Source organism: Corvus hawaiiensis, chromosome 2, assembly GCF_020740725.1.
Source record: "Corvus hawaiiensis isolate bCorHaw1 chromosome 2, bCorHaw1.pri.cur, whole genome shotgun sequence".
NCBI classification, from domain to species: Eukaryota; Metazoa; Chordata; class Aves; order Passeriformes; family Corvidae; genus Corvus; species Corvus hawaiiensis.
In genome coordinates, this window is record NC_063214.1 from 56,464,168 (window position 1) to 56,485,805 (window position 21,638).

The 21,638-nt window shown below is 42.4% G+C and overlaps 2 protein-coding genes across 3 annotated transcripts in view; one reads left to right on the forward strand and one right to left on the reverse strand.

The window, feature by feature from the left end:
• Nucleotides 1-8,996, forward strand: part of LOC125321816 (complement C4-like) — a 53,341-nt gene extending 44,345 nt beyond the window's left edge. For both annotated transcript variants that reach the window (XM_048295164.1, XM_048295163.1), the window contains 7 exons: nucleotides 274-348; nucleotides 964-1,072; nucleotides 2,051-2,140; nucleotides 2,508-2,600; nucleotides 3,304-3,387; nucleotides 7,351-7,483; nucleotides 8,671-8,996. In XM_048295164.1, coding sequence (XP_048151121.1) covers nucleotides 274-348; nucleotides 964-1,072; nucleotides 2,051-2,140; nucleotides 2,508-2,600; nucleotides 3,304-3,387; nucleotides 7,351-7,483; nucleotides 8,671-8,809 — 723 coding nt within the window. In that variant the 3' untranslated portion in view covers nucleotides 8,810-8,996. The remainder of the gene's footprint in view (nucleotides 1-273; nucleotides 349-963; nucleotides 1,073-2,050; nucleotides 2,141-2,507; nucleotides 2,601-3,303; nucleotides 3,388-7,350; nucleotides 7,484-8,670) is intronic.
• Nucleotides 8,997-9,762: 766 nt separating this feature from the next.
• Nucleotides 9,763-21,631, reverse strand: STOML3 (stomatin like 3). Its single transcript, XM_048295168.1, has 7 exons — nucleotides 18,616-21,631; nucleotides 15,835-15,938; nucleotides 15,139-15,211; nucleotides 13,810-13,892; nucleotides 12,532-12,735; nucleotides 11,436-11,570; nucleotides 9,763-11,039 (listed from the first exon to the last, which is right to left on the reverse strand). The coding sequence occupies exons 1-7, from the start codon at nucleotides 18,665-18,667 to the stop codon at nucleotides 10,839-10,841; spliced, it is 852 nt and encodes a 283-aa protein (XP_048151125.1). The 5' UTR covers nucleotides 18,668-21,631; the 3' UTR covers nucleotides 9,763-10,838.
• Nucleotides 21,632-21,638: the final 7 nt, after the last annotated feature.

The following is a 21,638-nucleotide window of genomic DNA, read 5'->3' on the forward strand; positions in this document are numbered from 1 at the left end:
GAGGTGATTGGTGGCAGGGCACAGTGACAAGGAGATGGGGCACAGTGCTCTGAAAATGTGGCTAGGGAGTTTTGGGTTCTGGAGCCTGCTTGGTTGAGGGAGCTTTGCTCAGTTTCATGCTCTCAGGGACTGTCTCCTTTAGGGAGGAAGAAAGAGGGCTGAATAAAGCAAGCAGCTGAACAAAGCAAACTAGAATATGGAGGATGGTAGCAAAGCTGTTCCTGTTCTGCCAGGGGTTTGTTCTGATTTGTTTGTTTCTTTCTTTTCCTGCAGCTGGTGACAGCTTCAGACAGGTACATTCAGCACTACGAGTACAAGGAAGGGAAGGTTTTGCTCTACTTTGGTGAGGTAAGCAAACCCAATGATTTTCTAATCCCTGCCATTTCAGATAGCTTATAGACTTCTTAAAAATCTAATCATTGTGTTTTTCACTCTCCATTACCTTTCTGTAATTTTTGTCATTTATTATTATTGAACGGTTCATTGGAAAGAACAATGAGGAAGGGAAGAAGGGAAACACACACCTTCATCTTTCACCTTTCTATGTCCCAGGCAATGTAGTTCATATTCAAGATTTAGCCTTTGACTCAAGAATAAAGAGAAATCCTCTCCCTCTCTAGCCAGAAGGGATGCTTACCATCCACAGTAACAAAAGTGTTAACTGGCAGTCCTGTAAACTCCACATGGACATCTTGCATGTCAAGACAAAGATCCATATAGTGACAAACAAATGTAAACATCAGGATCCCTAGTTTCTGTGTCTATTTCCCAATATTTTGGATAATGACTCCACCCTACACCCACTTGTTGCTTTCCCTCCACAGCAAAGCAGGTATCAGTATTAGCTCAGCTATGCCGTCAGAAACAAGTGTTCAACAACTAGCACAGGCACAAACATTAAGGAATTGATTGAGGAGAGAGAGTTAGTTTTCTCATCAAAACTGTTGCTCCTTTTTCCTCCAGCTCCCAAGTGGACCGGACCCAGACTGTATATCATTTGGGGCAAAGCAAATCAATCCCATGGGCTTGGTTCAGCCAGCAAATGCCATCCTTTATGATTTTTACAACCCTGGTAAGGACACAGAAAAATGATGCATAACTGCTTAAAGGAGAGACCCTCAAAAAACCCCTCCAGTCTATAGAAAGTTGACTTTGATGTGGTGTGTAAAACCATGTAATTTTGTCAAGTGATAAAATAACCTGCTTTGCATAACTGTCTTCCACTTACTTCAGATTATCTAAACAGAGATCTTCTCAGGAATGGTCCAGTATTGCAAATGGACTGAAAATATGAATTTTTGCACTCATGGATTTTTAAATCAGATTTCCTGACTTCCTGTTTCTCAAGGTGCTTTTAAGCATGTTTCATTCACATTTTGTTTTGTCAGGCTGTGTCTTTATACATCTAAGATAGGCAATCTTAGAGGTTTGACTTTTGTAGTGTGCTTGCCAGGGAAACCAGTCTTGTTCCTCATTCAAAGAATGTTAAATGCAAATCATCCCCTTTTGCCAAAGTTATGTAAACAATATTCGAAATTAGGTCAAATCTCTACTTTGCCTTAACTGAGGAATTCAAGACAGTTTACACTGGGTTTAACCCATTAACTATTGGTTGATCCTATCTTCTTGTGAAACAGTGTACTGTTCACTGTTGATCTATGGGCTAAAGATGCTTTTAAGATTAATAGTTTCCAGAGTGAACAAAAAAAACAGGATGGGGGGAGCGAAGACTACAACTTAAAAAAACAAACCAAAAGAAACAAAACACCACAACAACAATAACAACAGAATGCCCAAACAAAAATTTTCCAAACTGAACAAAAATGACCCCAAACTGTTGCCCAGCTGAAAGGAAATGCTGTACTCTAGGTGCCTAAGCTATAGGTCTTTGTGAACTGCTGATGTGCATCTGGTCCCTCAGTGCTCTGCTTTCTCTGGACCAGGGAAAAGCTGGGCTGCAAATGTCTGTACTGCAAATGCAAATGTTTGTACTGTACAGGCTTTTCCACCTGAGCTCTCCCAGACAAGCTGTTTTGTTCCTTGTCCACAGACAGGAAGTGCAGTGTGTTCTACAGTGCTCCCAAGCACAGTGCCATGCTTTCAAAGCTGTGCCACGCCAACGTGTGCCAATGTGCAGAAGGTAAGGAATGACTACACAGGCTGGTCTAAAAGAAGATAGTTACTTCTAGGAACATTTAACATGGGAATTGTTAAGCCCACAAAGGACCAGGACCATTAGAATTATCCTGATGTTTAATACAGGACACATTCATCCTCTAGGATGTTCAGTATCAAATTGTTTTTTTTCTAAGACAGCCAGGATCTTTTGATAGCTAAATGCAATATATATACACAGTGTGTGTGTATGTAAAAACCCTGTATGATACCACTAAGAAAGTTGTTCTGCCATTACATTCTCTGTTATATTGATGTGTGAATGTGTGTGAACTACATCTGTCTACATACCCATGCCTATGGAGGTGTATCACTTGTTGTCTCCCCTCCAGGTCCCTGCCCAAGACAAAAATCAACTTTCAGTAAAGCATTAACACAAACCACACGTGTTAGTTTTGTCTGCTACCAACCTACTGCAGATTATGGTAAGGCATGAAAGACAACTGTCAATTTCAGCATTGTTCATTTTAATAAGTATAAACTTGTGGGTTTACATGCCTAGACCTCTCCTGAATTGAGTAGGGTTTCTGTATGTGACTGAGCTGCTGAGGAGATGAAATGAAGGCATGTGCAGTCCTAGTCATCAGGGCAGTGAATTGGGAAGTAAAGGCCTTGGAAAGATGCAGCAGGATGCTGGGGGAAGGAAGGATGGCATTATGTTACAGGGTTTGGAAAAAACCCATGGTGCAGTACCCCAATCCCGTACATCCCTCATGTTACAGGATGTAAATAGAGAGTAGGTTTTCCATGTCATGCCACAGTACAGTAGCTTCTTCTGCAGAGCTAGATTAACATTTTTCCCTTTGTTAATTTGCCTTTCTGGGCTCTTCTTTGAATAAAAAATTGGATAAACTACTGAAGGAAAACTGGTTGGTCACTATTGGTAAGTTTGATGCTAACAGAAGGACAGGAAAAACAGTGAAAACCTCACCACAGAGGAGCTTCCTTGAAAAAAAAACCAGAGAAAGGAATACAAATCTAGAGTCTCTTGATTAATAACTCCATGGTTTGTGAATAGAAGCTACACTGGTCTCTGTTCAGACACTTGGTAAAAGCACACCTATTAATCAGTCTTTGGATGCAATTTCGTATTGCCATGTGGCATCACAGAGTTGTTGTCTGTTGCAGCATATGAGGTGGAGATCCTCAACAGTACAAAGAAGAATGTCTTTGATTATTATGAGGCCAAAATCCACAAAATCCTTAAAGCAGGTAAGTATTGAAAAGTTTGGCTCTTTTCATTCACCTGTAGGAAATCTAGGCTGACTAAATATTACCCAGCATGAGCCACGCCAGATGCCTTCTTCTGCTGTGGAAAAGTAGGGTCAGATATATTTCTACACTAGGCTTGCAAGAAGGTATATTTATTGCAGGGCTTACTTGGTGCAGCTGCCTCACTGTTCAGTTCAGCCCAGGGGTAGATTTTTGTTCACATTGTGCAATCCCAGAGCACACAAACTTCAATCATTTCAGATGAAACTAAACCAGAGGACACGCTCCAGCTGCATTGAGTCCCTGGCTATAAACTGGAGCTAGTCTAAGATAAACCCTTCAAAAAACATGCATAGTGTATATATTATGTCTTCTGCATCAGCTAGTTCATTTTATAGACTGTTGACAGATCCTTATTTTTTCTAGTGTAGATATATCCACTGACATCTGTTCTGATACAGGATGAAGATTTGAAGTGCTTATTGCTCAACTAATTATTAAGCAATTGCAACCCTTGTGGAGAGTTGTCCACAGTGACTTGCCTGAGGTCAATGAAGACAGGAAAACTTCTGGAACTTCAATTTAATAACTGTGATAAAGAAATAGGTTTATTTGTTGTTAGGTGCAGTGTAAAGATTTGCACAGCTCTTAAACAACGTCCTTTTGCAGGTCTGCCATCCCAGCTGCCCCCATGTGAACATAATCAGCAGCATCAGAGAGCACTGATACTCATCAAAGTAATTTCTGGGGAAGCTGTCAGATGTTGTGCTAGACCTCAGCTGCTGGAGTATCATGTTGGTCACCAGTTTTGAGTTTGGCAGCCAGAGATTGCATTTAAAAAGCAACTTCAAAGGCTTTGAAATCTTCCCTCTTAGGAACAGAATAATTAACTCACTCCATCAGTCTTTGCCCAGGGGACTGGCAATGTCACACAGCACTTCATGGCACACAACTTGTGATCTGTGCCCAATGTTCAGTTCCTGTAGGAAAATAAGGTCCATGCTTCCTGAGCCCAGAGAGAGCATCTGACATACCCAGGGCTTTCCATATGGAGGGAAATGATAATGTACCTAGTGATCAAAATACTGACTAGAAGATTATGGTATCCTGATGGAAAGTTTTATTAATCCCTTCAGAATACCTACAAGATTTAAAAGCTTTAGGGCTCTGGGTCCAAATGCATTTGTACTCACAACATGCAGGCAAGCACTGGAAAGATTTTGGGTTTTGGTAGCTGAGAGAAACATCCTTTAAATGTGAAGGTGGAGGGAAAAGATGTCATCTATTCCCATATACTTGAAAATTCTTCTTGGTTTGTGCCGTCAGATGTAGCTTCTGAGCATCAGTAAGTTTTCAGCAGGCGTGAGAAAGGCTGGCAGGAGGCATGAAGCCATATGAGGATGAAGAAAAAGCTAGGTGTTGCACCCAAACCAGCCTGTGACTGAACTAGAGTTGTTATCTCTTGTACTCTCTGTGGCTCTTTTGAGTGAGGTTGGCCTCTGTTGCTATCACCAAGTGTAGGTGAGAATTAGTAGGGTAAAATCTCACTCTCTGGACCCTGGCACTATTTCCTTAACAGTCTTTGAAGTAAAGGGTTGGTTCAGAAGACAGATGGAAACACATATTTGTGTTTGGGAGTCAGCAAAAGAGAATTTTGCAGGTGTATGCTTCTCAGATTACTTTGATTATTGCTGGGATTAATGTATATGTTTTAGATAGCTAATACTTATGTTGTCCTAAGAGTCCTTCAGGAGTCCTTTAGGGGAAGAGTATAGCCCATACAAAGTTGAATCTTTTTTTTCTGCTTCTTTTTTTCCCCCCATTTTTAAAAAGTATTTCCCACTATAGATTCTAAAACTTGAAATAATTGTTTTCCTTAAATTCTGCTTGGATGCTTTGAAACATTAAATTTCAACTCCTTTTTAAATTGGAAATTTAAAATTAAAAACTACATAATAACCACTTAAGGTAGCAACTCAAATGTTTATGATCCCACTGTCTAAACTGTATTATGAAGCATATGAACCGAGAAACACCTTGGTAATTTAAGCCCAATGAGACATAACATCATCATTTTCTCAAGTAGTCCTGATCCATCTCTGCATTCCATAAACAAAATGAAAATTCAGGACACAATATAGCAGAGGAACAGCAAAAAGGTCTTGGGTTATATGAGAAAACCTACAGGACTTACTATTCTCTCTAAAAATGCAGATGTATAAGTACAGTACATAAAACCAATGTAAGTTTTAACTAGGTGGGAGATAAGGTTCTTAAAGCTAGGTTTCACACATCACAGTCTATGCAAAATTCTCTGAAATCTGATTAAAGTTAGAATATTCTACTTCAGGTTTTTATTCTACCTTTAGGGTTTTGGTTACTTGTAGCATAATATTCTCTATTACAGCAGAAGCTGCACAAGTTTCTGTTAACTGATAAAAAGACTGGTGTAATTTACCTATAATTTAAACTGGTTTAATATTGAATTTGTGCAGGAAATTTCAAATTATAGTTAGAGTAAGAAACTAGAATATTGCTGTTATTTGCTTTTTACCCTCAAATGGACTTTGATAACTGTTTTAGTTAAGCAACATAATGTCCTCATGACCTGAGATTGGTCCAATGAATAAGCATCTTGTCAGCTCTCATGTCATTGCAGTATCTGAGCAGCCATCTCATCTGCTTTGGATGCCCTCTTCTGTAGTGGGCAGATTATTCTGAATAAATAATCTTCTGAGCCAGAATCCAGAGCAGAAGCTTCTAAGTTATTTTAATGTGGAGATCAGTAGGACCGTGTCCTGTGTATCAGATTCTGAGGGACTAGCATAAAGACTGCATCAATAAGCTTCAGGTCAGGTGTACGAAGGAGAGTGAGATTTTAATACTGTTTGCTGCATTGTTGATGCTCAAAATATTTGAATTTAGTTTGCTAGCTTTTAAGACCACCCTGAACCTGAGCATTCTGAAATAGATGATAGCATGTTGTCCCGGCTTGAGACAAATTATGAGGAAACGTCCAAAATTAACGGGTCCTCTAATAGAAGGCAGGTTTCAGCAGTGCCTCCCCCACCAGGTTTGGAAAGAGATTTCTTGGAGGAAAGTGAAAAAATGCTGTTTATTTAACAAGCAGGGTGCACGCAGGCAAGAGAGAATGAATAATATTAAATAATAAAACCTCTTGCTGTGGAGAAGACCTGGGTAGATTCAGAGTCCTTTCTGTGGGTGCAGCTCCGCTCTCTCCAGAGCTGAGGTGAGGCCTGGGCCTCTCCAGGCTGCAGCGTGGGGCCTCCCAGTAATGGTGTTCCAGACCTGAGCTGAACGGTTCCAGGAGAAGAAGCCACAGTCCCAGGAAAAGTTCTTGCCTCGGCCAGCAGGCAAGAATGAACTCTGACTCTCTGTCTCTGTCCTGAGAAAAAGGAGCCAAGAGCTGGGGAAAAGCAGGAAGGTGCTTCCTCGGCTCTGCAGCAGTGAGAGTGCAGGGGAGTCCATGTTTTTGAACACAGGCTGCTAAAAGAATTCCACCTGCTTTTCCCCATCTCTCCTGGACCTAGCTTTAAAAGCTCAGAACTCATGTCTAGCATAGGGCAGACAATAAGGGATACAGCATCATAAAGTCACCCCAAGACACGTTTTCTGTTTTCCTTGGCTTTTCCTTCAGTGTCTGAGATTTAAGCAAACTCCATAAAGTCTGAAAAGTCCTAAGGTCTATAGGAAAACAGCTTCTTCAATAACTACTGCAAAGGCCAAGACAGCCAGCTAAGGCAAAAGTGACCTTTTTGTCAGGTCGTAAGGGAAATGTATCCTACCATAGCATGGCCATTTATTCCCATGTCCGCAATTACCAAGGGAAATATCACCTTGGCTTAGCAGTGGGGCAAATGACCACAGGGGGTCGCGTCCTGTGGGCTACAGTTCTTCTCTTTAATAGAAAAGTTCATGTGGTTTTCTCTTCTTGCCCCACAGCTGCTGATGAAAGCATTCAAGTGGGTGACCACCGACAGTTCCTAACACGCTCCATGTGCAAGTTAAACATTGTGCCTGGCAAACGCTACCTCCTCATGGGGAGAGATGGAGAAACGGTTGATTGCAACAACAAGTAAGTGCAAAATGGTCTCTGGGCAGCAGCAGCTGCTATTGTGGACCATAAACGCAGAGGGTACTCTGGGTTTTAGAATACCTCCAGAAAGCTAAGGCAGCACCAAATTTCTCAGGGACTGATTCTGCTGAATTTACTAAAATGCAAATAGTTCCACTCCATAAGCTAAAGGGGCAATGTGGGGAGAGCTGAACCACCCAGATCTATTGGGTCATGGACCTGCGGTTCCCAGACTTCTGATTCCCAGACTTCTCAGAATCAAATCTGGCCCTGGTTCCACTGGGTTAAAAACTCACAGCTAGGAAAGGAGAATGGGAAAAGCTACCCAGTCCATCTACTGTAGATGCCTTAAACAGCTCCTGTGTTTGCAGAAGAAATATGTGGGACTGTGATTTAAGAGCAGCTCCCAAGGTTGCTGCTACATCATGCATGCAAGTAGCATATTCTTCTCATTTCTCACGGTCACACTTCAACAAAAAAAGGGAATTTATCTGAGTAGGAATTTAGTATGACACTATCAAATATTCAGGAAGGAAGACATCTTAAATGTTTCATTTCCCTGCACAGAACTGGACAAAGGTAGTGCCTCTGAAAGCTTCTAGGGAGGACATCTCCATCAAGCTGTGAGCACCACTTCCTAAAACCTTGAAAAGTCCCATCCCTGTCTCTTTATGACACTAAAGTGAGTGCCTAAGTCAGTGGCCTTTTTCAAAAGAAGCCTGATAGAGACTGGGGTCTCCTAGCAGAGGTTTAACCTCTAAAGTCTTCTCCAGTTCAGTCATGAAATACTGGAAGTTACATGGCTTCTCATCACAGAAAATTAGGAAACATTCTGGAATACTCTGTTAGAACTAAACTCCCCCTCACTGTCCCTCTGGTGTGCACTTGGGCCTTTTGTGCCATTCTGGAAAGCTCTAACAAAATCTTAGCCCAAGCTTACCTGACACACTCAAAACACAAGTACAGCAAGGTCTGTCCCAGCTTGGCACTGAGACTTCCCAGACTTTATTCAATGCTCAGTTAACCTGATGGTGAAAGTAAGGTTCAGGGAAGTTCCTTGGCTAGTGTAACTCTTGATCTCAGAGGTGCCTCTGTGGAGGGATGCAGGAGCTCAGTGATCATGCTCTCCCATTGCTCCATGTCAGAAATAATGACCAACCTTGCTTACCTGTCCCATCTTCACTCAGGATGCAGTACTTACTTGATGCACAAGCCTGGGTGGAGAAAATTCCAGAGGCCAGTGAGTGCCGCAGCACCTTGCGCCGGCAGAGCTGTGCTCACCTGCAGGAATTCCTGAGCACCACTGACAGCCTGTGCCACATCTGAACGATGGCTCAGACCCCCACATCTCTCTGTGGGACTGCAGCTCACCTTCTGCCAGAATTCTTCCTGCAAAGCCTGTGCGTCCCAGTGGCACCTGAAACATTGCAGGGCTGCTTCCATTGCTGTTTTGCTGATTGTGGTATCCTCTTGTGGATGTGTGTATGGGTAATACAACAAAAAATGCAGCTACTCTACTGGTTATTGTGTTCATTGTACCTGACATTGGGGAAGAGAGAGCAGGAGTTTCTGTCTCCTTGAGCCATTATACAGCAGTGCAATTGCCCTGCAAAGAGTCAAAAGAAAAACTCGTGCTTGCGGAGCTAATTAATTCCTGCAGTCCTAGGCAAGAAAAAAATAATTCAAAAAAGGCCAAGACATTTTCAGGGGTCAAAAAGAAAACTGGGCATTCATGGGCTTACCTGTGTTACACTGCTGCTGAAAGACAAGAGATACCAGCACTCATGCTTCAACACATCAGCTAGTTTCTGGCTGTGAGTCCTGCTGACTCCATGGCTGGATTCCATACACTTCTGAAACTGGAACTGAAAGTGGCACACTGGACATGTCCTGTGTTGGACTCGGAAGTCTTGCACAGGCTTGCTAGGGTGGTAGCTCACTGAGGGCACAGAACTGCTTTTAACTGCACTCTCTAGCCACATGTGTTTCAAGATTTTCTTTTTTTAGAGTTCAACTCAAAACTGCTCTTTTTTTAGGATAAGAAAAAGTCTGTAGAAAATGTTTTGGTATCACTGATAAGCAGATGACTTTCAAGTACAGGTTTTGCTTCTTTAGTTTGCCAGCAAAATACCATTTGGTAGTCATGTCTGAAGCAGAGAAGAGTTGGGTAGGTCACCATCCACAGATGCTCATATCACTCTGTGCCAGCAGCTACTGAGCACAAACATTTGCCACCTGGACTGCTTGTGATACATTGCAGTAAAAATAGAAGGGCCAGCTTCAGTGATATGATAATTACTAGGTCCATCCTGAGGTGGTTAATTTGGAGTCAAATGACCCTACTGATAGAAGGGGCAGCAGTGATGCTCATGTGAACAAGACATGGCACTGCAGCAGCACCTACCAGAACAGCTCCATCACAAGAAATTTCAGATTCACAGAAGACAGTTCATTGCTGTGTGCCTGAACTGTGAACTGACCAGCTATTTTTAAAGGCTGCAAATTCAAATTTAGCATCAGCTGAACCTGGATATCAGCAACATCTTCTCAGTTGCCAAGCATTGCATGGATGGAGGGTAGGGAAGGCTCATTTTAGGAAAACCTGCATGACTGCTTCATGACATATGCAAAGGAAGATAAGAAACCTACTGAAGGTGTAAGACAGACACATAAATTGACAGAGGACCTCGAGGTTTGCCCCAGCTTTCACATTCAGGAAATGTGATTGTAATGCCTGGTCATATATTCCCTTTATTTTATTACAGAGCTCATATAAATGTCAGTGATGAGGCAAAATACGGCTGAGGTCAGTAAAGCAAGTATTAATTTCTATTAATATAAGATAAAGAATAGGCTGTTCCACTGACATACCAATTATACAGTAATTCTGCCAATATTTATGAAAGAATACCTCTAAGGTTAAGAGCCAAATCCTTCCTTTCCACTCCACAGGAATTGAGTTAAATACCAATGTCTGACCCTTCTGCTGTGTGGAGTACATCAGCACCTCAGAGGTTCTTGCCTAGCAGACAAATCACCAAATAATTGCAACACTCAAGACTCTGTAAAGTGTGGTGAAATCATCATCAAAATTTTATATTAGGTCTAACATACATTTTACATATTTTCTTCCATTTTACTTGGAGGTGAGTCTAAGCTGGAACTGCTTAGTGTCTGAACTTTGCAAATGCAGTCTCAATGTGGGAGCTGTGTGTGATTATTAAACTAATTTTGCTCTTATTTTTGGGACAGAGGACCCAAACATGCTTCTACTTTAATTCTACCAATCGGGACTCCCTTGCTTCCTGGGAAAACCTTCAAATATCTCTGGCCTAGGAGCTAGCTAGAACAGCCTCTATCCCCCTGTACTTTTCTGCCCCAAACTCCCAAACATATTTATAGGGAGAGGGAAGACAATGGTGGAATTATTCTGTGCTGCCACAGTTGTTAGTATTTGCAGGTAACACAGCTGCAGACCTGCTGGAGACTCGGCCAGCACCATGGAGGCCTGCTGGAGAGCTTTGGAAGCATTCATTTCTCCTTCTGCTGCCACAACCTGCAAAGGAACAGAAATGGAAAGGGCATGGAAATGCTGCCCATCTAGCTTTACAATGAGGAGAAAACAAACTAGTTTGGATTCCTGGAACCATAGGACAAGAGGAAATGGCCTTTTAAGTTGCCCCAGGGGAAGTTTAGATTGGCTATTAGGAAAAAAATTAGGTTGTCAAGCACTGGAAGAGGATGCCCAGGGACGCGGTGGAGTCACTAACGGTGGAGGTCATTTACAGGGTAGGTAGATGTGGTGCTTAGGGACATGGTTTAGTGGTGGACCTGGCAGTGCTGAGTTAATGGTTGGACTTGGTGATCTGAGAGATCTTTTCCAACACAGAAGATTCTGTGGTTCTATGAGAAGGAAATGAGAGCTGGTGGTTGACGCTGTCATGGGTCTCACCTTAGCTCTTGTCTCTCGAGCAGCCTCTGCTTCAGCTGCCATCGCCCTCTGCATGGCCATGGGAATCCGGATGTCTTTGATCTCCACACGGGTCACTTTGACTCCCCACTGCTCCGTGGCACTGCTGAGGGCAGCCTTAGGGACAAACACACAACACGCCAGGAAGGGCACAGTGCTGGCTGAGAGAAAGCCACGGGATGGACCCGCTTGGACAGAAGGACAGGGCAAACCCGCACAGCAGAAAGAGGGACGCACCAGGGGCACCGGCACCCAGCATGGTGTGTGCACAGTGGGTACCACAGACTCATGAAACACTTGCTGGTCAACACCAGTGTCTCCTGTGCAGATTCTCTCCTGCCTCCTAAGTTATGATCCTCATCCTTTCCTTGTGTGGCACTTAGTAAACTTCTCCCTTTTACAAAGAAATACTACAGCAACTTCCTTAAGCAGCACAACACTGTAAAAGTACACTGTGGGTGAGACACAGCACAGCCCTGCAGCACTGGCACACTCGTCTGTGCTCTGGCTCCTGGATGCTCCTGCAATCCACACCACCCCTGTAACCCTGGCTCTGCCCGTGGCCACTCTCCTGGCTCCAGGGGGCACAGTCTCTCTTTGGTCTGACTGTGCCTCATCTCTGACTGAAATTAATAAATCAGGTGCTTGCCTGCCAAATCAAAAAATAAACCAGATGGTGTTTTAGAGCATACAACAACTCCATTTTGTACTCTTAGTTGTAATGACAGGAGATATAAGTCAAGGGTGTGCCCAAGATAGAGCTTCCCACAAGCAGCAAACCTCCTTCTCCATGTTTGCAGCTGCCTCTCTGCAAGGACTAAACTGATTTATTTAAGTCACTGGATAATTTCAGAATTTTAATTGCTTTTTGATACAGATAACTCTGCTACAAGAACCTGGGGAAATACCTATAGAATAACTCTTTCTGACTCCAAGCAATGAGATGTATAATTGAAAAAAAACCATAAAGGGAGATTTTTTTATCATTGTTGAAGAAAGAAAGAGAGGTTATTACTAATTTGCTACTCCCCAGGTGACATCTCCATGCTTGTCAGTGAATTTTGAGAGCCAGATTTACCTGGATATTGTGTGCAATCTCCTCACGACCTGCCAGCAGCTGAGCCAAGCTCTGTGTACCCAGGACATTTCTCAGGGTTGTCTGTGCCAGAAGCAAGGTCGCAGAATGGACATCAGTGACATTGGCAACAGCACTGACAGCACTGTGGATCTTGTAGTGCACCACCCCATCCACCTGGGCAGTAACAGCATCTCTCGTGAGAAGCTGCATTGAGAAATGCACACAGTCACAGAAAGATCCAACAACACATCCTTTGCCTAGAAAGGGGAATATTTTTTTTTACCCCTTAGTGAGTAAAAGGCACTGATAATTCAAAGAAACTAAGAATTTCTTTTGATTTCTTTGTCATTCTCCCAAGAAATTACTTCAAGAGAGCTGTCTAGCAGCAACAAAGTTTAAACTGGGGGGAAATGCTTTACATATCCTTTAAATAACTTCTTCAATAGTAAGTGAATCTCATAATTTGAATTAATTTCTTTTGCAATAATAAATTATGACTATCCTCTTCCTTTTGTGTAAAAAGGTCCATTAATGATTTTATAAATTTCATACAGCTTGGAAGATCTGTGCTACTTCCCCTAAACAATGTATTTGTAAGAAACACCAGCAAATTACATCCTGCTTGGAGGTATCTTGCTTCTTCCATCTATTCCTGCTTGGACCTGAGTTTTGTAGTTGGTTATCTGCTAATTCCTGTTAATTTAATGAGATTTGTTATCCATGGGTAGTTTGCCTTTTCAGACACATGTAGAAAGGTTTTTTGAATGGTGAGCTCCATGTCAGATCCAGTTTTATTAGGACATTAATTTACAATTGGGAATTTTGTAGCCACTCCTCTCTTGTCCTCTGTCTCTCATTCATACTTGTAACTCCCTTCCCTTATTTTTGACATCAAAGTTCTGAACACCAGCCTGACCTGCAATGATGCATCTGCAGATTTTCATTAGGAGAATCACAGAATGGTTCGGGTTGGAAGGGACCTTAAAGATCACTCAGGTCCAACCCCCCTCCCACACACAGGGACACCTTCCCTTAGACCAGATTGCTCAGAGCCCCATCCAGCCTGGCCGTGAACACTTCCAGGGATGGGGCATCCAGAACTTCTTTGGGCAAGAAGCTGTTTTGTAAGCAGCTTGAAATCCAGAAGATACAGCAAAGAAGCTAAATTCTATATGGCAGCTCAGCAGGAAAAAATTATAAAACATGCATTATTTTTGATCATGCCATGAATCCACTGCATCTTTTGTTCCTGTCTTAGATGGCTGCTAGAAAAGTTACCTCTTGTGGAGGAATCTTACAGGTAACCGTCCTAAGATCAACCTTGATAAATATATCTGTACATGGAAGTACAAGGATCATTCCTGAAAAGTAAAAATAATTAGATGAAACACCTCTGAAACTGAAGTCCAGAAACAGGTATCCTAGAAGAAATAAACAGATGGATATACCCAAAGGATGGGGAATGACACCCTACCTTATCACTGCAGCTGTCCTTTCTGCTTACAAGACATGACAAGAGTGATGTTTTGCATTTTCAAATAACAGAGGGAAATGCAGATATCTGCAAATAATGTGAACTCACTAGAGCTTAATGACCTAGGACTCTGGTCTGGAAATGGGAAACTTGAAGCTCTGGTCTGAAGTCTGCCATGAGACTTCTGGCAAAAATTCCTTCCATGCCTTTAATTTTCCATGTTTAAATCACAAGCCATGTATGGTTCAGTATGTGTCCTCAGGAAAGACATCACCCAGGTCCAGATTCCTGCACCACATGAGGAACATTGTCCCAAGATGTGACAAACCCTGTGAAGGAGTCCCCACTCTCCTTCACTGGAAAGGGAGACTGGACACAACTTCTAATCTTCTATTCTTGTAATCTCAGCACCTTGCTTTGGTGCCCAGAGCAACACAGAAGAGCACTGTACCAGGCCTGGCTGCTCTTTGGACCACATGACTATTATTCAAGAGGGAGGATAGTACCTGAAAAGGACTTTTTCCTCTTATTTCCTGTTATTTCAACTTCCAGTTTGCCCGTTTCATTGCCCAGAGGTGGTAACTGCACCAATGCAAACACCGGATGTAGATGGGTTTGGTTTCTGATTTGTAACCTGGACCTAGGGGACTGTAACAAACTTGGTGTAGCTGCTGAGTGTCCCTGCCCCGACACATTTACCATTTTCAGAGCAGAGAACAGCTAAGGAGCTGGCACAGCAGCACTGTCGGAAGCAAGTACAGGGAAAGAGGCCACAGTCGCTCAAAAAAGACCATGGCAGACCTGAACACTGCATTTAAATCTGCCTGCAGTCCCCTGACAGTGTCTGCAGTATGAACTCATCCTTCTGTTGTCCAAATCACTCAGCAGCAAAGTCATACCTGATATCAAGGTATTCAAACTTCTGTGCTGTGACAGGAGGGTGTCTTTATCTTCTCTTCAGAAGAGTAAACAATCTGCAGGTAAAGGAACTGCAGTAGAGGGGACCTTCTTATTCCCCTCTATGCTATGAAGGATTTCATGGAACCTCTGCAATTCTCTGTGTGGTTAGACTGCATTGCAATAACATAAACAAACCCAGAGGACTTTAACAGAATAAAACTGCATGTATTCACCTGGTCCCTTTGCTTTCTTAGACAGTATTCGTCCCAGACGAAATACAACAGCACGTTCATATTCTCTGACAACCTAGGAAAATATTTTAAATTTAGAATTGTATAACTAATTCTATTCTCACTCCCTGATGCCCTAATCTTTGGCACCCATATTAAATGTGAAGAAAGTACAAATAATATAGGGAGCAACAAAGCTGCAAATCACTTTCTTTCCATCTTCTACCTGACTCATGATTTGCTGGAAAAACTCAGCCCCTGTCCTTGGAAACAGGTTACAAAACAGATCACATAGGAAAGAATTAGCACCTATCAACAGAGGGTACCCCAGAGCTCTCCTAGTATCAGCACTACACTCAGAGGAGCTGCAGGCAAAGGGGGTCTCACCCCAGGTAATCCTAAACTAATTCACTTAGTGCATCACAACTACTGAAGGCCTGGGATTCTACCGATGTTTAACTGGAAGTTTAACTGGTTATGGAAGTTGAGACTGGAAGAAATTAAGTGAGGAAATTATGGCGATACAGAAAATTTGTGAAAGAATCTGTGTGGATCTTGTTTCCAGAGCACATCTTTGCTACAAACCCTCATGATTCCCAAAATGTGAATATGAAGTGCCTTGTCTTAATTGAATCAGTAAAAAAGTACCAGCAGTGATAATGGAGCATTCTTTGTGTACCTCATATCCTGCTGGCTTACCTTTATACATGCCCAGATGGAAATAGGAAAGGTAATAAGCACCATGAGGAATGAAAGGGAAACCAGGATCCAGCCACAGACACCAATTCCTTCCTGCCTGTCAGCTATAAAAAATATAAGGAAGAAGAGCAGTGAATGCAAACTTTGAGGAGTTATCCCAGGGATGTACACCTAGCCCAGTGCAATCATATTGGACCACAAAGTCCACAGAGACTCACTCCCTCTTCCTCCCTCCCATCATTCAAAGAAAGCCATAAAAGACCTAACCAAACATACAACCTTATTGGCCTTCTGATCAGAAGGTTTAAAAGGGTTCAGAAAATACATTTTGCAACAGGAAAAAAGAGAAAAATTAAAGATATTACCAAAGCTTGGGGCTGTGAAGGAGAGATAAATCATTGGGTGGAGTATCCACGAGTATGAATCTGTCAGGGTGCTATGGCTGGAGCAAAGGGTTTAGTTTGTGTGAAACAGGTAACAAGGTAAATGAGAGGAACTCCTGCTTTCTTCAGATGAACATTTTGAGGAATCATGGTCGACCAGTCCTTCCACTGGACCATAAACTTCAAAATTAGGGCTTGTCAAAATGCATGCTCATGCAGTTGTCTTGGAGCGTTGAGCTCATCCCAAAATTCCATTCTAATTTAATAAAAAATATATAAAACTAATTTCATTGGTTTAGTGCCTGAAGGGAAGGCAGTAGTAAGGCAAGTTGTTTCAAAGGTGTGGGGAAGCACTGGGAATTTCTGACATCAAACAAAATTCACATGCAGACAGAAACTGATAAATAGGAAACAGTTCATTTTATACTGTGTCAGAAAAAAGAGACTTGTCACCATCGTGAAACAGCATGAGACTCCCTGATCTGTAAGGCACAAGCTGGCAGACCAGCAGAGCAGGACTGACAGGTTTGTCAGAACACTCCCAGCAACCCTGGGGTAGGAGGAAACAGCACAGCTCTCCTGAAACCCCTGCCCCTCCTGGGTCCCTGTGCCTGGCTGGGCTGTGCCTGCATACCTGAGGGTTACATCCAGCCCTTTGCTGCTCACAGCTTTGCCCATCCTATTCTGAGGCAGATTTAATTACTCACATGGAAACACATTTGCATTCAGGAGGGCCTGGTTTCAGGTCTCCCCGAGAGCTGGGCACAGAATTGGTGCACTGGGAGCCCAGCTTTCCTCCTCACCCTTCCCAAAATCCTGGTTGTTTCATGAGGTATGATGAGGCACTCTGCAATCAGTGGTAAATTTGGGGAGCTTCCCTAAGCAAATTATTGTGCAAACCATAAGGCCATGTAGATAAAACCAGAATTTTTAGGATTTAGTGTGAATAGCTTTAACCCTTTCACTGCTGTTTGTTAGTGCTACTTCACATTACACCACTGGTGTGTCAGGCTACATAAAGTACCAGCAGTCAAGTGTCTTTTAATCAGTGGAAAGAGATCAAGGAAACTCATGGAATAGGCATCATTCATATTTCTTAATCTGAAACTGGGGGAAATTAATCATGAAGGGATGTTTTTTTCAGCAGAACTCAACATTTTTACTTTAACTCTTCATTTCACCTAAATGACCACCTTACAGAAAATGTCTGAAGATCTTTTTCTCCAGTGACAAAATTGGTTATGAAGAACCTCCTCAAAAGCAATTTTAGATTGTAGCATCATCTACCACCATCCACCTGAGCCCTCTGTGAAGACACCTGGTGGGAATGACACAACCCACAGACAGGGGAAATAGCTGGGAAAAAATGCCAGCACTCAGCACATTTATACCCAAGCAGCTGAGAAGAGTTAGGGATCAAGATACCAGCCTTCACCACCGTGGGCAAAAAGCATGCATCCAAATCTTGGCAAAGTACAATTGAATCCTTCTGAAACTGAATGTCCTAGAGATCTTGATGCCAGCTAATACTGTAGGTTCCAGTTAGAAAAGGAGAACATGAAAATATGCCTTTGAATGAAACTCGTAGCTCCCCAAAACCACCACAGATCTTCTCTGATTACTCCAAAGTTTCAAACCATTTAACCACACAACAAATGAAAGACTCTAGAAAAAAAAATAGTGAAGAGCCAGTCACAACCCAATATATCATTGACCTGGGGTTGCCATCCCTGTATATGGATTATAATAGTCATAACCACCAAAAAAACTTCCCTTGGGTCTTTAGTCCAGACCAAAACAGGAGCTGTAATTCACCACAAACTGTGAGAGCTCATTACTCAGCAGTTGTGGAAAAACTCCAGGATGCTGGAATAAGATTCACTTTATTTTTTCTTGATACACTCATTAGGGAACATCACGAACACACTTGGCAAACAAACTCATGATGTGGGTTTCACAATTGGAAAGCAAATGAAAAACTCAGTGTGGGCAGAAATCTCCTACCGCAGAAGTCTCCTACCGCAACAAAAAGATGGAGTAGACTCATGGAGTAGACTTTAATCACCATGTACCTTCCTTCTTTCTACTAGGAGCTGAAAAATTCTGTCTTCCCTAACTAGATCCTATTTTCCTCTCTCCAGCCCATCCCTCCATACACAAGTGAATCAATAGCTGAATCAGTCTTTTTCATCCATGGGGTCATGTTGGCAGAAGGTAGATGCTGATGCATGCTGGTAGGGCAGCATGAGGCAATTTGCTCTGTCACTCACAGTGGCAGTTTCTGAGTTTTCATCTCCACTCTGTTAGACATCAAATGTACTTTTTATGTTTGGTTAGTTCTGCTCCTTTTTAATATTATTGAGAAAAAACCCACTCACACACACAAAACAATGCTTACCAATTAGATGTTCTGTGTTCACTTTCTTGGGTCTCTCTCTCTGGGGATCCATCCCCTTAGAGGCAAGCTCTGATCCCCTCACAGATGAGACAGCAGTGTACCTTGAAACTGCAGTGCTCGTCCAAAATGCTGAAGAGGGAGGCAGGATGAAAGAAGGAGAAATCCCCTGTACGAGAGTCTTCTGGGAATTAGTTACCCTGGTGAGGACAGAATGTTTACAAACACAAAGTCTTGTGTCTCAGATGTAACTTGATGGTATTCTGTGGCCTTCCTCTGTCTGAGGTGCACTTGGCCCAGCTGGTCTTATACAATATAAGCAAAATACAAGCTGGAAATAATTTCTATGAATCCATCACCAGAGATTAAAAAAAAAACAACAAACCACGAAAAAGACAGAAAGAGAAGATAAAAAGAAAACAGGTCCTGTGAGGAGCAGCACAGGTTTGGCCTGAAGAAAACGAGGCTCAGGGGAGACCTTAACACTCTACACCTGCCTGAAAAGAGGTTGTAGCAAAGTGAGGATTGGTCTCTTCTATCAATAAACAAGCAATAGTATAAGAATAAACGGCCTCATGTTGTGCTAGGGGAGGCTTAGATTAGATATTAGGAAAAACTTACTTCACAAAAAGAGTTATCAAACACTGGAACAGTCTACCCAGAGAAGTGGTAGAGTTGCCCTCCCTGGTGGTATTTGAAGAACATGTAGATGTGGCACTTAAGGATGTGGTTTAGTGGTGGACTTCGCAGTGTTGGGTTAATGGTTGGACTCGATCTTAAGAGGTTTTTCCAACCTATGGTGCTATAAAGCCAGAAGGTAGAGATTGAGTACTGCTCCTCTGCTGTTTTGGGGCTCAGTAATTTTTCAAATTACTCAAACACCAGCATAATAAATAAACAAACCTCCAGATGAGGTCTCCAAGCTGTGTAGAATAGCTCACCACACCCTCCTTCATACTGTCCATCAATATAGGCTAAGCCCTGTTCAGCTGGGTAACCTCAAAGCCACAGCAGAACATTTCAGCTCCCAAGTCTTAAAATTGTCCCTCAAATAAGAGTATTTTTCACAAAATATTTTGACAATCAAACTAAGCACAGCATTTCAGACTAAGCCATTTCTGAAGGCTTTAGCAGCAGAGGGCAACCCTCTCAAAGGACAAGGCTGTTGCTTGTTATGTGAATAAAATTCATATGAGAGGTTTGACATAAAGCTGCATTCATTACAGGGCTGTTTTCAGTGGGAATTTGTTGTCTAGAATACCTGAAGATCTGGCTTCAGCTTCATTTTGCCCAAGTCTTCCTCCCTGCCAGTAATCACACTAGCCCCAGATGGGTCATTCAAAGCTGATTGTTCCCCAGAGAATCCTTTTTCAGTCTCACAGAGAGGAAACTACTACTCTGAACTGACATTTTAAATCCCACTGAAAGCCATAAGCATAGCTTGAAAAATCAGGATTTACATGTTTATTGCAATATGCTCCCTAAGTGTGACAATATTCATTTTAAGCCATTTGTAGAATTTTCCTCACTATTTGACTTCTGTACACTGAGCTGATCAAACCTCTTCAGGCCAGATGCTTACTAGCAGGGTAGGAAGCATGAACAGTGACAAGAGAAATGTGGTTTAATTATTTCAGAAGCAAAAGCATAGTATGCAAAACTATCCCAACAAATTTTTTTTCATTTTAGAGCAAAAAAAAGTTATTGAAAATAGCTTAATTCTGAGCCATTTGAATGCCACAGTTTACACTGCTGTTTATAGCATCAGATAAATGAGCAACATGTACTAAAAGTTAACAGACATAATTGCTCCCTGTTTATTGACAACTCCCTGAGGTGACTGTAAATATAGGTGAATAAAGCAGATGATGCTTTTTGTTTGTGTTCAGGAACATCACAGTATTAGTTCCTTCATTTTAACTTCAGTTGCACTTTTATTCCCTTCTCAAAATTTTGAAATCAAAGTCAGGGAGTTGCTAACACTTTCTCCTTGGGCCTATACTGGGGCATGGGTCCCAGAGTACTGTAAAACACTCAGAGAACAAAACACATGAAAGCTCTGGGGCAGAGCAGTTTACAAGCTGCAGGTTCACTGGTGCTGAACACTGGGGCACTCCTGTGACACACGGCACAGCCACAAAGACTGAGTTCAAAGCTGCTTCAGCAGAACCTACTGACTTAGAAGTAACATCAGATGACTGTGGTTCAGACTGCTCACGGTTCTGCTATTTCTGCAGTTTTATATATGTGATATAGCTAAAGCCTTCAACTTCTATTCCAACAGCAGCACGAGGGCTCAGGTGAGACATGACCAGGTGCTTACCTGTAAGCACACCATTCTCCAACATTTCTCTGCACCAACTGCTACATTTACAAATGGCACCAGTCCTTTGCAGTGTCTCTAAAACATCCACTTGCTCCCACTTACCTCATGATCCAGTTGTAGAGACTTAATCCACAACCATTTCTAAACAGTGCTAATCCCAAAGGTGTGAAAAAGAATCGTCAGGCAGTCCCCACATGAGATTTGCAAACAAAGTTGTAGGTTTGTCTTTTTCTGACCTTTTTAGGCCTATACTACTTTCCTTCCCATGCACTGGGCTTTGGCCAGTCTCTATAGATTTCTCATCTTAGTCCTTTCCTGGCCCTGAGTTCTGCCTACTTGCTTCAGGCTCAGCATTCCTTTCGCCCAGGTCAACGTTAAGAAGACAGGACAGGACAGAGAGCAGATTAACAGTACTGTCCTGTTGCTTGTAGGAACATCCCCATATTGCTGCTCCTCATGAAAATGGCATCAGCTTTCAATAGCTGCAGATCTGGAGATGACAGAAAGCCCCCCTTTGGCCACTAGAGCATGAGTAAATATGAAAGAGCCAAAGGTATTGCTCCTCTCTCAATACAGAAAGGAAGGCAATTCGCAAGAAAGTAAGAACATTCATACCATGACAAGTTTTCAGGCCCAGCTAAACTGGGCACTCATTTGCAAACCACAGGAAAAGGATAGAAAATTACTGTTTCTCTCCTAT